Below are 17482 nucleotides of genomic sequence, written 5' to 3'. Positions count from 1 at the left end.
CCCCCTAAATTAGAAAAGGTGAACTTTCATAGTGTACATATTACCATTATTATTTTTTGCTACTATATTTCTTATTTTTCTATTCATATATATATATATATATATATAAATTTTAGACTTTTTTTCCTATTTAATGTGTGTTCGTTATGTTTTTTGTGTATTTGAGCTGCTGTAATGAGGGAATTTGATAATGAATCTAGAATATATGTTCCACTTCTTGAATTAAATTACAAATGAACTTTTCCACGATATAAAAATTTTTTTTTAGATACACCTGTATCATGCTGGAAGTAGCCATTAGAAGATGGGTAAATTGTGGGTATGAAGGGACGCACATGGTCAGCAACAACTCTCACACAGCCTGGACTGTTGACACAAGGCAGTTTAGGTCCATGATTTCATTCTGTTGGCATCAAATTCTGACCCTACCATCTGTGTGCCTCAGCAGCTCACACTACAATTTGAACATTACCTGAAACTGCTGGTCCATATCTACATAATTCAATGTGCTGCTGCCACATGATTGACTGATTAGGTAATTGCATGAATGTGTAGGTGTACAGGTGTTCCTAATAAAGTGCTCAGTGAGTGTATTTGGGCAAGTGTTTCCAATAGTTGGATTATATTCATAAAATAAATATTCCCAGTGATCATAAGGGCTTTTCCGATTTTTATTTCTACTGAAGTGGTGGCTCAGTGGTTAAGTTTCCCCAGAGCTGCTCAGCCCTGTGCTTAGACTGTATCCTGTCAAAAAAATGTAGATAAAAGCGCCTGTTAAAGGAATAAATGTCAAAGTAAAAGTTTGAGCACTGCTGATATTTTGTATCAGCACTTTGGTAGCTCTTTCCATGCAGCGGGATACAGTTTTAAGAAGCACTGAGAGTTTCCACAGCTCAGCTGCTTTCCAGAGAGGCCCAGATGAGGATCTCAGATACCCAAACCTCTCACCGGTTCATGTCTGAGTGTCACTTGTTTCAAACTCAGCAAACTCTTTTTTTGTCCAAATTTCACTCCAGCACTGAAAATTTACCCAGTGTGCTTTCATGTGATACCATCTGGTTTATTATTGACCTGCCTCTAATGCTGTTAAGTTGAAGATTATATTGCAGAGGGCGCTGCTCATGTTCTGTAAAGAGTGACATAAACACAGTACAGTATTGACAACCGTATCAGCTAACGTAGCTGGCACAACTATTTAATTTTGTGTTTCTAATGTGTGTGTACTGTATGCCCTGGGCAAAAAGGAGGAAGATGGAATATTTGTTGATGTCAATGCTGTTCAGCAGAGCGGAAAATTTAGAGTGATATTGTTAAATCTGTTTAAATGCTGCTAGTGTTTTGTTTTGTTTTTTTGTTTTTTTCTAATGTAGGCCTCCTGCAAGGTTGTTTTTGGCATGGTTAGAAAGTTCCTGGACATTGTTACATACTTACATACCTTACATACCATACCTGACTATTTTAATGAGCTTTCATGAGGTTGTTAATATAAAATATCTTAGTCACACTGAGGTACTGAACTGTGTTCAGGCACCAGAGATCATATCTTAAAGCACCAAACAAGCACAGACAGGATAAGTACAGATAATCTTATCTTGTTTAACTATATTTTCACTGTCAGTTTTTCCTTCTCACTTGCTTTTAGTTTCTTTCTACATTGTTTAATTCGTTCATAGGAAACATTGAAATTTGCAACGATCGATAAATGAATTAATCAAATAACACATTATATTATTATTATTATTGTAATTGTGATAAAAGGAGCAATAAAATGCCAGGTTGCATTTTGAATAGCTTTTTATCACCTGGGAAATTGTTGTCATAACCCGCAAGGGTAGATGATCTAATACCAAGTCCCATACTGAAACAGAATTTACAACAGAGTGACAGGTTATGAAATATTAATCACCAGCCCATATGCTGTCATACCAGTTTGAAGCATTAGTTAAACTAAGAGCAGTAAGCGCCTAAAGTAAAGTCCATTGGGACAATTTTCTCCAAAATTATATTTATATTATACATTCTGTAATGCATATATGGAAAACAAAAATCTACAATTCTTGGTTTTCCTTGGGTTTCCTACAATTGTTCACACTTCCTGTTTTCTAGCTGTTGTTATTGTGGACTACAGAGACATTTCCTGTACTGACAAAAAAATTCTCATCTCTCTCTTCAAGTACGTAATTGATTAAGTACCAACTAATTCCACAGAAAATAATGTTTTTCCATTTCAAGTATATCTTTTTTTTTTAATTGTATACATTTTTACACAAATAGCAACTATTACCATAAACATATTTTGAAAATATCCACAAGCTCATAAAACATATAATGAATAACGATATAATATACTGCAAGCCATCTATCATAATGTGCAGTTTTCCTTGTTTTCCTCATTACAAATAGGGATGTCACTGAAAATATACCAATCCTCTTGCTTTAAATGACAATGACGAAGTGTTTATTTATTATTTTTTTCAAGCATCGGCCCCATTACCAACCTACAGCTGACTGTTCTGTTGACCTCAAACAGAACTAAGATGCTTTAGATGTGGATATAAAGTAATGACAATTGTCAACATCTAATTTATTGCATTCAATAGACATTATTGGACAAAATGAAAAATTTATTGTCTATTAATGTATTGGCATTAAGAGACAAAATATGTCAAATAATATATATATATATATATTTTTACTGTATTGGACCTCACTTGGTCTTTTTGAATATGCACCTGTTTAACAGGTAAAATTTGTTTTTATGTAAGGCATGTAAATTGTCCTGTTTTAGTAGAATGACAAATATAAGCCATAGCTCTAGCTACACTATTTGAATAACATGTAAATATCACTGTAAGAATGATCAGTTACTTCTTGTGCTGTTATATAATGCACTTCCCCTGTCAGACATGCATTTTGTACAAGTTTGTATTTAATTTCTCAAATATTTATTCTTTTTTTTTTATTAAAGGGGGTACAGTGGCTTAGTGGTTAGCACATTTTCCTCATATCTCCGGTGTCGGGGGTTTGGTTCCCGTCTCTACCCTGTGTGCGTGGAGTTTGCATGTTCTCCCCGTGCTTCAGGAGCTTCCTCCGGGTACTCCAGTTTCCTCCCCAAGTCCAAAGACATGCATCGATCAGCATTTCCAAATTGTGTGTGCGCGCGTGTATGTGTGTGTGTGTTTAACGTGATGTCCAGCAGATGGCGCCACTTTCACACTCAGAAACAATCAGCTGTCAGGTCCATCAGCATTAACACAACACACCGGTGTTCTCAAGATAAAGCTTATGTGTAGTATTAACTCATTCATTATCAACATTACACTAAAGATTGTTCTGGAGAAACTACCATCACTTGGATAGTCAGCTGTTTGTATAACATTTATATATTTTCTTCACCAAAAGTTGCTCTGATATAAACACTTACTTTAGATCAGAGATATCAGATTCTAGATCAAATCCACATGTTGCACCTATTATAAGAAGTACCCTTAAATATGAAAAGAAGTTTCTGAGAAATTCAGATACCCCCGACCCCACATGCAGTGCTGTGGATGAAACAGAAATGAGTTGAACATGTGACTATTTTAATGTCTCATTGTCTCTGTATCAAAATTAAAGGGACAGTCCACTCTGAAACGCATTAAATGTGTTTATGCAGAAATATTTGTGATCTGATTAGTGACTCTGGAGCTAATTTGTTGGTTAAAGCTATATTGCTGCTGTTCCTCTGAGAAGTTAGCAGCTGTGTGCTGTGATAACACGAAAAGAGCTTCTTTTCTCATTCACAGTTTTTCAGTGATGGTCAATGTCATAATAATCAGCAATCCAACGTAGAAGTAGTGGAGATAGCAAATGCTGATTTGGTATATGGAGCGTTTACACTGAGTTATGGCAGAGACTTGGCTCAGTCAGTTAGCGATATACAATATAAAGAGCATGATCGCGTTGATGGTGGTATTAGCATGACATTTGAAGCTCTGAAACCTGATCTGTTTGAGCAGAGTGTACAGATAAGGTGGTCAGAGAGCTGGACAGACTAAAGGACTAAAGTGTTGCTGCATCAGTCCCTTGCCACGATCAGTCAGAGGTCAAATGGCATTGGGGTTTATTTGGGAAAGTGAAAATACTCCAACATGTCCATGACAGTTAAAAAGTGAACACAAATTTTAATAATAATAATAATAATAATAATAATAATAATAATAATAATAATAAACCTCTTAACAGTTGAAGATAATAAATATTTATATGCACGGTATTCAGGGTGGATTTCTTCTTTAAGATAGGATTGGACATGCTTATGCTTCTCTCACTAAGCTTGATGTGCCGCAGGGCAACGTCATGGTCCTGTCAGGCTGGCTTGGGTGTGTAGCAGTATCTTGCCTTGCCAGGCAAGCTGAGAATCATTACCATTGTGTCACACATTTCTTTATTACACTGCAATCACTTATGTCAGTTCCATTAAAGCCACATGTAGGAAAAATTTACCTCTGCTTGGTTTTACAGTCTCCATAAGACAAAGCCTGGCCTTTTCTCTGCTCTTGGCAAGATGCTTAAGCAAGGATGATGCTCCTGTGGGAAAGCTGATAAGCCTGTTACAGCAAGCCTGGCTCTCATGCAACAGCTCTATTGTGTCATCGTGCTCCTCTCTACCCCAACACGTTTCTGCAAACTGTTCATTCTAACCTACGATCATGCTACAATGCTCTCCCTCAAACCTGCATTTATTCTGCTTCATATCATAAAATAAATCCTGAAATCATTAACACAGCTGGGGTCATTTCAACAAATAACAATACTGATCATGAGCAGCCAGCACATCAGGGGTATGGAACGTATGAAACACTGCTCTTGTGTGTAGAAGTGAGCAGAACCCAGCATCTGTAAATATATACATACACGCACTCTCACAATAGTGTGTATACTTTATTTGCTCCCTTGATGCTTATATGGCAGCGCTGATAGCATCATGGGAAATGTGTGAGTCAACAAGAGAGAGCGTGAAAGAGAGAGAGAGAGAGAGTGAGTGAGTGAGAGAGAGAGGGAGAGAGAGTGAGTGAGAGAGAGAGTGAGTGAGAGGGGGAGTGAGTGAGTGAGAGAGAGACCGTGAGAGAGAGGGGGTGGGAGCGAGAGAGAGAGAGAGAAAGAGAGAGTGAGTGAGAGAGAGAGATGGGGGGGGAGTGAGTGAGTGAGAGAGAGACCGTGAGGGGGTGGGGGAGAGAAAGAGAGAGTGAGTGAGAGAGAGAGATGGGGGGAGGGGGGGGTGAGTGAGTGAGAGAGAGTAAGTCTGACAAAATTTGCCAATAAGATATGAAAGATATTCAAGAACTGACACCAAACTGACACAACGAATGTTCATAAACCACAATCACAGAAATGCAAAGTGTTTTATTTGTCAGTTGTCTGCTTATAGATTTTAAAATGAGTTCTCGCATGATGGTTCTTCACGGCTTTATTTTTCACTTCTTTCAGAAAATTGTAATTTTACTGAAAATTATACATATGAAACTCATTATATCCAGTAGTGAAAAATTTAAAATACAAACATGCCATATAATTTGCCTTGCCTACAGAGGTCCTACTGGGAGCCCTCTCTGGTAAATATTCTTCTGTAGGGTTCTACACAAAACCTTTTTGGGCTTCTTCCAGGGAGACGCCTTTAGGGTTCTAGTTTGAACCTTTCTAGGCTACACTGCCTGATGCATTAGGGGTTACTTTAAAATAACAGGGTGTCCCAAAAGTTTGCATGTGTCTAAAACTTTTGCACAGTACAGTATAATATAGTGTACCTATAAAAAATGTACATTATTGGAGCTTAAGGACCACTGATGTATTTTAAAAGTAAACCACATGCACCTTCTTAGGAAAAAGATTTTAATTGAATTAAAAATTATTTAGGTTAATGTGCCCCATTTGTAAAGAAATTTAGCTTGTCAGTCTTTCAGATGCAAAAATATTTGGATCAAATTAACAGCGTATTTAGATACATAGCTAGTGAGATATCAGTGTAGATTAAACTTGATAAGCACTTCCTTTCACTTCCTTCTTTTGATAACTTACATTCAATGGATCTTTTAAAAAGTACTTCAACTGCCGATGATACAGCAGGTGTGGTTCTCATCGTTACTGTCATAGAACAGGTAATATTAATTGTCCTGTCCATGCCCTGTTCATAAAGCAAGCATGGGGCATTGGGATTGTTGCCTCCAGTGGACCTCTATGAGTGCTTGCAGTTCCCATTTTAGACAGCTTTAATAACCCTTTGGAGCTAATGTGGCAGTGAGCATGCTGCTCCATGATTGTCCAACATCATGGATGTGACTCAATTTCCAGGAACATGACTACGTACTCGTGTTGTAAAACATCATCACTGCCATTTATCAACAACAGGATGGACAGATAACTTTCTGACATTGTATGTCATTTAAATTTGCTAGCTTAATCACAAATGGTTCTCTCATGGTACTTCAAGCAGGATCGTATGCTAGCTAGCGGATTATTTTAATCATTAAACACTTAAAAGTCATTCGTAGAGGATGTTGGCTGAGAGTTCGTCCACCATTTTTTTGGTGTAAGAGAACATAGTGAGCATTGATACTCCCTGGTTTTTGCGGTGCATTGTGGGATTTTTTAGGGAGTGAACGTTCCAGTGCACTGTAAAGATTTTGCGATTGAGACAGCTCTTACAATGGCCGACTCCCTGATCGGTGCCCTGACTACTGAATGAGGGAGCTGATTGAGATGTAGCCCAAGACTTATATATCAAATAGCAACATTTCTAAAATCACTCAAAAGTAGTAACTAGTACTTTTAAACTGTGTTGAGAATGTATGGGGTTGTGAATGAGCACTTGCTGATGTGACTGGGTTCTGCCCCACCCTACCAAGTGGATGAACCACGATAGGTGATTTTGGAAGGTTGTTAAAGCTGTTTACGTGCTAAACATTAAAGCAATTACAGCTTCTCTCTGTTGTGTTTCCTCCAACCAGCCATGTCCCCAAAACACATGCTCGCTTCGCCTTAGCATGACAAGCAACATGACTGACAGGCAAGTTTTGACTGGTTGTATGTCGGTGGTGTTTATTTCTTTACAGCCACCAAGGCTTCACAAAGACTGGAGCGTTACCTTTGAGTTTATTTATACTGCTTTTAAATTATGGTTCTCTCTTCATGACTAATGTATAATGAGTCTGATTGGGTGGGGCAGGGGCATGTAGGCTTAGTGCAGTGGTTTTCAAAGTGGGGGCCAAGGCTGGGGGCCAACCAGGAGGCGCCCGAGGGGCCTCAACAAGTTGGTGTGCCCATCCCTCCCACTAGTATGTTTTCTCTTTCTCACTCTCAAACAACCACACACACACACACACACACACACACACACTCAATTCCTAATGTAATGTAAAGATGTAAGATGTTATTATTAATAAAAAAAAGGGGGATATATTCAGGAGTCTGTATTTTTAATGTGTTTTAAAGACATCTTGCAAAAGGGGGGCCTCGGTCAAATGTTAATGCCATTTGGGGGGCCTTGCCCTGAAAAAGTTTGGAAACCCGTGGCTTAGTGGTTAGCAGGTTAGCACAAAATTGTTGATCTGTACTGGTGGCAGAGAGACTATAAATTTTGAATGCATGTATCTTCTAAATGCGAGTTTTTGTCAGTGTTTTGGAGCACATTCTCATACAGATAACCTTAAGGCTAACACGTTCATATTAAAAGCCACAACCCTTCAATTTTGATTTCATGAGGACTTCACCTAGTAAAATTATTGAGCATGTGCATTATAAACAAAACAAAACAATCTTTACTTTCTTTGTATGGGTTAAAGTTTGAATCACATCTGCCAGTTACGGCTTGTGTAATGCACACCCTGATCTTATCTGTTGTGTTAGTGAGAAGAACTTCATTTCACACAATGCACCGCGCCTTACGGATGCTACCAATGTCTGACAGGAGAGGAAAGGGGGGAAAAAACTCCGCGAGACGCTCAGTAAAGCCGAAGAGGATTCACGAGTGAGCAAACTGACAGCATGACTTGTTAAATCAGCTCAGTTTGTGTTAGATTAATGACCGCTTACTGACCTCACAAACCGACTGCTTAATGCTGTGGGACGCTTTTGCTAGAGAGAGTGTACTGCCCTGTAAGTAGCTCTGGAGCTGTTTAAACATGTGTTTGCGGTAACATTAGAGTCGGCGGTACGGCTACAGCCTTCCAGAAAAGTGCCAATGCTGAGGAATGGATGGTGAAGAAGGGAACATGGTGGCCACTCGGGATGAACAGGTGGAGAGGGACACATCAGCCCTTCAGCAGTGCCAACTTCTCCAAAACATCATCGACATCACCATCTCCAATTTACAGGGACTCCGGACCAAGTGCGCCGCGTCCAACGACCTGACCCGGCACGAGATCCGCACCCTGGAGGTGAACACACTCACACATACATACATACATACATACATACATACATATACACACACACATACATACATACATACATACATATATATACACACACATACATACATATATATATATACACACACACCCCCACACACACAAATACATACATACATACATACATATATATACACACACATACATACATATATATATACACACACCCCCCCACACACACAAATACATACATACATACATACATACAGACACACACATACATACATATACACACACTCACACATACGTACATACATACATATATACATACATATACACACACTCATACATACATACATACATATATATACACACACATACACATATATATATATATATATATATATATATATATATATATATATACACACACACACACACACACACACACGCATTCATACATATTCATACACACACACACACACGCACTCTCTCACATGCTCACTCACTCACACACACACACACACTCACTCTCTACTGTTCATAAAGAACAACTCGCACATCCTATTAACATACATATTACTCTGATCTTCACACCTACACTGGGGTAAGCAATATGGCAAAATACATCACATCACGGTACTATTTTTACTATTGATACAAGTTGTGTAAAGAGGGACAAACTAGTGTAAACATGAAAACTAAGAAAACAAACAGTGAGATGTGTGACAGGTGTAATGCCATGCCAAAAAAACAAAAACTCCCTAAAACAAACAAACAGAGAAGAAAAGAAAGAAAAAGGGATAAGAAGAAATGTATGCTGATAAGGATACAAATAGAACGGGGCGATATGGCATAAATATCATATCGCGATACTTCAGGACTTTTCTACGATACACGAGGAGTATCACGAGATATAATTTAGCTAACAAACTGTCCGCAAAACAGTAGTAAAATAAACACACACACAAAAAAGCGTTTAACTGAGTTTGACGATACTTTTCTTTAATGCCAACAAAGAAGTTAAAATAAATGTACATCAAATCAACGGCACACATTCAGTACCATTTAATTTGTAATGATTAAGAACGTTGAAAAAAAACCCATCACCATACCAATGATGTCTCAGAAAAGTGGATCACGTAATCATTTAACACGATATTGATATTATAATCTATATATATCGCCCATCCCTAGTTACAAATACAATTTCATATAGTAAAGTCAAAAAGTAATACTAATAGCAGTAACAATAGCAATGTACAACATCATGTGGTGTGTGTAATTGACACCTGTGTGTGAGTGAATGTTTTAATGAAGGTGATAAAGATGTTGCTGTGGCTGTAGGAATCCAGTCTCGCTGTGAGCGGGTGTTCTTGTTATAGTTCACTGACAGGGTCGTGTCCATGTAGAATTCAGTTCAGTGGTTTTGTTTTTGATTGAGGCAGATAGATATTCCGTTGAAGTATAGTTAATTATTTCATTTTTCCTGAGAGTGAAATTGATGCCATTCTTTGATTCCCAAATAGTACAGGAATTGGTGATCTTGTTGATCACGATACTAGATATAGCATAAGGATCGTAATATTCCAGTTTGGTAAAAATGCAACTTTTAAAATACCCACTAACATACGAGGTTAGTTTGGTCTGCATTTAAAGGCAACCAGATTGCTTTTTATCCTTAGATTACAACCTGCTCTAGGCCATATTATACATAATTAATCAATATGAACAGCTCAGAATTCTCACATTTTGATTATTTCACCAAACATGCCCAGGCAGGAAAATATCCGTTTATTTGTGAAGCCAGACAAATTTCAAATCCATACGTAGGCAGGTGACAGTATTTCATATCCAAATATTCTGTTTCATCTGTGTTTGAGAAATACATCATTACGATTTCCATTTTACACTGTAACATTATAACATGCATTTATTATTAAATTATGAAAAATGAGTGCAACTTAAACAACTTGGTACCAAAATATGTCTAGCAATGATAATGATAATGTCTAGCAAAGATAACTATCTTTTGATAGTGACACAGTCCTGCACAAGGTTTCCCACAGAGTGACAAACCTATTAAACCTTTCTATTTAAAGAGTGCACTAAAATATAATTAATCGCTATTACGATGACTTCATATCGCCCGGCCCGACTTGGTCTGAGAGCACTTTTCATGCCCACATCAGTCTGTTAGGATACACATTTATTAGAGGTATATTACTTAGCTATACTTATATACTATTTATATCTGTACAACTGTATTTATTTAACGTTGTATAAATTTGTATTAAGGCTTCTGATACCTTCCTTGGTCTTTGTTTGATCATTGTGGCTTGACTTTTTCTATTAGCGTTCCAGCAATGGCACCATGGAGGAAAAAGTGTTTTAGCCTGATGGGACTCCTTCCTGGTTTCTATTGTCAGATGTGTGATGTTTTATCTCTCTAGCCAGTGGTTTTATGTACCTCCTCAAAAGCATACACATTACAGCCAAATGACCTCCAAAAACTTGTAAAACTGGAGGATACTGTAACAAAGTCAGACTGTGTCTGCAAATTTCATGAACCTGTTACGTTAATGTTTGTTCATGGAAATTATCCTCATTCTAATATGCAAAACGTATTGCTGTTATGTATAACCATTGGCTGTAATTCAGAGCCTCTGTGTATTATACAGCACAGAACAGGACCTGTACTTAAGTACTGTTTTAAACAAGAGAAGTCAGTGTCAGTTGAGACTGTGTACTATTTCTAATGAGACACGGGTAGATCTGTGTGGAAGCTAGCTGAACATGAAAGCAGAGCCAAAAGCTGCGGGTTCTCAACATAGTGTGCTCAAAAACAGCACTTACATGTTTACAGCCGCGCTCTTAGTTTATATGTCTGTTTTCTACAAGGAGAAAAAAAGGACATTAGATCTGCCTAATGCTGTTTAAGATTCTGAAAGGAAATGGACTCACATTCATGTGCTTGGGGGATATTTTTAGGAAAGAAAGATTAATAAATGTTCCTGTTGTGATTCATGAGCTGGGTTTTTACTCTCACTGTAGCTCCTTTCAGTTTCTTTGAAGGCTGGTTGCAAAAATGCTAATTCCATCTGCACCATCCCATTCGAGTGCCTGTGGGGTTTAGTCAAATTTTCATGTTTTAGAAAGTGCAGTTTTTTATTATTTTTTTCAATAGGAAGGCAGCATCATGACATATCTCTCTCTCTCTCAGGCCTGTGTCACTAAAAATAGCACTCACTAAAAAGTATTTTTCCTGTTCACAGTCCTTATCAGAAATAGTTTTTATTCATAGTGAAAGACAGACATCAGCTACATGATCATCACACTCAAAGTTCTGTAACTCTCTTAACTTTATATACAAGCAGGTGTGTTTCTCAGATGGAAATAATTAGAGAAGAACTGAGCATGGTTGGCAAAAGAGAAGCTCAGGAAGGATCTCAGATGTGCCAGCAGTCCAATTTGGCAATTCTTCTACATTTCTGAGCTAGCTGCTACATGCAGAAAAAGGAGGGATTAACTAAAAAGATAGCTGAGAAATAAATGGCTGAGATTAATAAGTTCAGATATTGACAACTCTGTTGTAAACATAATAATGGTGTAATAGAGTGATCTTGATGTAGGTTGCCAGAATGTGATTAGAAATCGGTTCTTTAAGCATCTCAAGCAATCTCGAGTTCTGAGTACTAGAGCCTCGGTTATGATTTTGACCAGTATGACCACTTGCTGTTTTTAAAATATACGTGTGTTTTATCATGGTGGCGGAAAATGATAACGTTAATGTGTTTCCGTTAGGCCTGACATAACAAATTTCACTGTTCAGATAATGTTTAAATTTTCACAAGATTTATGTATTCAAAGGCAAAATACATCATAATTACATATTCTAAAGCCATTTTAATTTTCAGGATGCTATGTTATCTTATGTAGGTCTAAGAAAATATGCATTTCCTTGGGTTGTCACTTGATGTAAATAAATAAAGGCTTTGAATGAACGCATGTTATTTTGTGCCTATTATACTTTAGAAAAGATTTGTGTTAATTTGTTTTTGTGTCAGGCATCTGTCCTAAATGTGACAATAGGCTACACTCAGTTATACTTTCTCTGTGGTGGAATCTCAAATGGTGTTAAGCACGTAGTGCACTATATAGGGTTTAGAAAACATGTGTGTTCTAGATTGTTCTAGCATATGTGGGTATATCTAATGAATTTGGGTTTGAAATGTGTGAATTACTGCTGTATGAAGACAAGTAGAATATGATAGGTGTTTGTATTTATCCTGGTCTGCGCACACAATTGAAACTTGAATACCGGTCAGGGTCACGGTGGATCTGAAGCCAAGCTCGCAACACTGGGCACAAGAAGGAAGAATTTACCCCAGATGGGATGCCAGTCCGTCACAGTCTAACCAAATATCAACAACAAAAACATTCATTTATCAATCCAATTTCTGTACCGCTCATCCCACACATGGCCGTGGCAGAGACTGGAGCCTATCCCAGGGAACTCGGGGCAGGAGACAGGGGATACCCTGGACAGGGTGCCAACCCATCTCCGGGCACAATTGCGCACACACTCGCACACCCATTCACACACTATGGACAATTTGGAAATGCCAGTCAACTGACAATGCATGTGTTTGGACCATGGCCAATAAACTCTATCACATGGATAGATTATAGATTACAAATTATATAATATGTAAAGAAACAAAGGATGTGGGCAAGATCCAAGGTTTTTTCCCTGAGGCATGGGAATTAATTGTAACAAGTCATAGTCATGGGAGTCATGTTAAGGAGTGTTGTTTAAACCGTTTGCATAGATTTTGTATCCAGAGAAGGCAGATTATCAAGGCCTATTCACTAGCTAACAAATCAGCTAATAGGCTTGTTAGCATCTAACATGATTAAATTTGATATAATATCCTGACAAATATTGGAGATGCTAAACAAATATGACCTCTAGCTATACATTACAGATAACATAGCTAATGGACAGAGTGGTGTAGTGGTTCACGTTGCCTCATCACAGCTCTGTGCAGTTTTGAATGTTCTTCCTGTGTCTGTGTGTATTTCCTTTGGATGATTCAGTTTCCTCCTAAAGAAAAAGAAAACATGCCAGTAGATGGATTAGCTGTACTAAATTGTCCTTAGGCGTAAACGAGTGTGTGGATGGGTGTGTGCGCATGATTACCTGTGATGGACTGGCATACCGTCTGGGGTGCATTCCTGTCCTGTACTCAGTGTTCCTCGGATAGGCTCCGGATTCACTGTGACCTTAACCAGGATAAAGTGCTTACTGAAGATGAATGAATGAACGTAGCGAGTTTTTCTTTTTAGTTTCTTCCTTACTGCAGACTGTCCCTGGTGTCTGAGATTTGTTCAAAATAAAGCTGACTGCCAAAAAGTTCCATATCGTACTATCGTGTGTTTATCACACCCTAGCCATGCATTTGTACTGCTGCATCGAATTACGTCATTGAACGTCTTTATTCCTGTTAATGTTGTGATGAGTGATGGATGACGTGTCAGACGGTGCCCAAATGCGATTTTATCTGCAGTCTGTATCGTCTGGTTTGTTGTGGGAGCCTTAATGTAGGTAAGATTTAAATGTGACAACTTAAGTTCAGCTTAATCTTGAATTACGTTGTTTACGCTTTTAGTTATGAAAACCTTGTAACGGTTTATATATGTGACAGTTTATGATTGCTTTATCTTGTGGTTTTGCTGTGGGGGTTTAGTTTTCCTTAGTATCTGTATAGCATATTACTGTTTTGTTAATGATATTAAGATCTTGTTAACGTGTTCAGGAACAAGTACTTGGCCAAGATGTTCATGGACATACTGATTTACAGTAGTGAACTCTCATCGAAACAAGATAAGCATGTCGCGTTTATTTTTATTGTCACCTCATCCTTATCCATACATGCTTAATGTTATGAAATATCATGGAACATGGTGCAATATGCAAGACCTGTAGAGGATTCTTGAATTAATTCTTGCAGCATGCAAACAAAAGTGCTTCAGAAAGCAGCATTGTGGTACATTTGAGTTGAATTGCAGTTGGATCAAGTTTCTAAATCTTGTATTATCTTCAGACAAACCAGCTGTGTAATTATTGAGCTTACACGTGTCCATAAGGTTTTCCCTGAACTGTTCTTAGGAGCAGGACTACAAGTTTTGGAGTAATGAAATGATCATAAAATCCATAACTTCTATTCATTTAAGCACTTAAGGATTGACATGTTCATCGAGAACACTTGTGTGTGCAGATAGCTGAATTATACATGAATTTAAAAAAAGTATCCTTTTAATCTGTGAAGAGTTTGTGTTTTGTTTTGGTCTTTCTACATTGTACCTTTTTACATCAGAGCAGAATTTGCAAATGAGAAAAAAAATGAGTGTTTGTGACATGAAGAGGAAATGTGTTTCCTTGCCCTCAGATGAGTACCTTGTAAATCCTGTTTACCTGTAACTGTCTCTATTAGTCTTGGGCAAAACCCTTTTGATGTGTAGGTGTAAAACTACTTCAAGAAGAGACCAGTATCCTAGAGCGATATGGCAGAAAAACAAGTTGCAGTAATAAACCCTTGAACGCTACTTATTGTTAATCTCTTACATTACAGACCATTTAGACTATAACTGTCTCCAGCGATAGACGGTGTGATGGTGGTATTTAAATACTAAGAGCGAATAATCAAGTTGATGTGAAGTTTGGGCATAAATGAATATGTATAGAGTGATTGTTTGAATGCAAAGTGGTACTTAAGAAATGTTTACAGCGTATTGTAAAGAAAAGTGAGCAAAAAGGCCAATCAGGTGGAGGAGGAGCTCAGGGCCTCTAGATCAACTGTTAGTTTCAGGAAATCCCCATGTGGTTTTTAGTCGTCTCTTTCTCTGTCTTTTTCCACCTTTCTTGTTTCTTTCGTTGCCTTTGTTACTCGTCTTGGCTTTTTTTGTCTGCCCTTTTCCACAGATCATTTTCCATAGTGGGGACGTGAACGGTGGTCAGGTAGAACTGACAGCAGGTTTGGCAGAAATATATTCTGTCATGCAACTACATTACAAAATGGTGAAACGGTAGTGAACAGTTTCTTGATGATACAGAAGGTTCTAGTGTACTTCCTATCTCAAACTAAACTTCAAGCCTCTTTTCCACACCTAACGTACAATAACGTCACACATTAATTAAGGCTAATTAAACGGTACAGAACATACCACTGCTGTATAAAGGATTTTCCATGATGTTATCCAGGTACTATTATAAACAATGGGAGTGGGTTGTTGTGCAGCTCTACTAGTCTGACATGTAGTAACATGAGCCACCGCTGTCTACAATTACTCTCATCACCTATTACAACCGTGACGTTTCTCCCAGGCATTTAAATCGTTCTCTGAATCAGCAACGTATCATGACATGGTCATGCTCTCCTCGCCTTTGTTGTTTTATTTCCCAACAACACATGGGCTTTTAACTGAATTAAGAGTTGAAGTTACACAGCACAACCCAATATCACTTTGATGCTCCCGCGCTGTATACCTTACTTCTTTCCAAATTAGCTCACAAGCTGAATTAACAAGCATTAACTGAATGCCAACACTTGCTATGCTCTATTTGCACACATAGACTTTGTGTCTCTCGGACCTCTCCGTGATTATGTGGCCGACTCCTATTGTGCTCTTGTGTACGGCTGCAGCTCCATGGTTGGCTGTGTTCTGTTGGCCCAGAGAGGTTCAGACAGTCTATTGTCAATCAGGCTCTTAAGTTAAGCAGGTGCCTATGAATACCCCCTCTTGCTCTTGGCCCCTTGAGAGGTGTAACGGAGAAGGCAGATGAGGGCGAAGATTGTCATTGAATACAGCAGCAGCCCCGCGTATTGTGCCAGGCTGCGTCTGGTGCAAACTAACACCCCGCCGTGTGTGAGGTTCACTCGTGTTCGAGCAGTGCATTAAACCAACCTAGGGCATCCTCGCAAGCAGCCAGCCTGCCTCCTCCTACTGCTCCTCACCTGCTGAAACTTTAATGCCTTTCATTACTCATCTGCTCTCCGTACAGTACACAGTAGAGCTGTCAGTAGAGACTACACTGTTTGAATCCTATGAAAATCATTCTGAATTGAAAGGCAACATTTTTTAATGTTTAACCCACTTAAGTTTAGTGTTTCCTAAACTTTTTATCCAAATGACTCTTGTGGTGTTTGATGCCGGAGAAGAGGTCTGAATTAATGCATGGTGTTTATGGCTTAATTTATTTTCACTTTAAAAAAAATTATGTATCAATTTCTAATTAAGTAGAAGACACAAGGTATACTTAAATTAATGTTACCTATAAGCACTTAGCACTTATAGTTTTCTTAGTGATTTCTCTGTGGTTGAATCTTAGGTTGTCTTCTGTGGGCGTATAGTGTACCAGGTCGGTTGTACACTATAATGCTGTACTTTCTATATTGAGCGAATACAGTGACTACGTTTACACGGACAAGGTTAATCTAATTATTGACCTTATTCTGAATAAGAAAATATCGTGATTAAGGTGTTTACATGAGTTGATTTTAGAATATTCCTTTCATGTTCCCGTGTTACATGTTACATAACAATCTGACGTTCCTTCCAGAATTTCACGTATCAACATACAGTTCGTCTTCGTTATGGGACCGGAAACAGTTTCAGGCATTACATTTTTAATTTTACGAAAGCTTCAAGTGCAGTTAATTATTTGTCATGCTATACATGCACATAGACGACTGCTTGAAGCCATGGGCTGCGCCCGAAACTGCGTACTTACCTACTATATTGTACCTGAAATACATGTAATTCTCCTACCATACAGCAGGTAAGTACGCGGTTTGGGACGCAGCCGTGTTCTCTTTTTTGCCGCCAAACGGTTGAGCACTGCCGTGTGTGTATGTGTCCTGTCGCAAAATGCGGTGAAAACTCCCACAAGACGTTAATAATGTGATTAAGGTGTGTACATGTCTTTAATGCACGTCGATAATGCGACTAAAACAGGAATACTCCACACGTTTTAATTAGATTTGTGTTTACTTCGATTATGACTTTAGCTGGATTAAGGTAATCAATAA

At 38.2% G+C, this 17482-nt stretch overlaps 1 protein-coding gene across 2 annotated transcripts in view; it reads left to right on the top strand.

The window, feature by feature from the left end:
- Window positions 1-7964: 7964 nt before the first annotated feature.
- The window catches only part of ksr1b (kinase suppressor of ras 1b), a 39945-nt gene continuing 30427 nt past the window's right edge, over window positions 7965-17482 (top strand). For both annotated transcript variants that reach the window (XM_053646831.1, XM_053646830.1), the window contains exon 1: window positions 7965-8417. In XM_053646831.1, the coding sequence (XP_053502806.1) occupies window positions 8232-8417 (186 nt within the window). In that variant the 5' untranslated portion in view covers window positions 7965-8231. The remainder of the gene's footprint in view (window positions 8418-17482) is intronic.

This window comes from Ictalurus furcatus, chromosome 17, assembly GCF_023375685.1.
Source record: "Ictalurus furcatus strain D&B chromosome 17, Billie_1.0, whole genome shotgun sequence".
NCBI classification, from domain to species: domain Eukaryota; kingdom Metazoa; phylum Chordata; class Actinopteri; order Siluriformes; family Ictaluridae; genus Ictalurus; species Ictalurus furcatus.
This window is presented reverse-complemented; position numbering and strand designations above follow the sequence as displayed.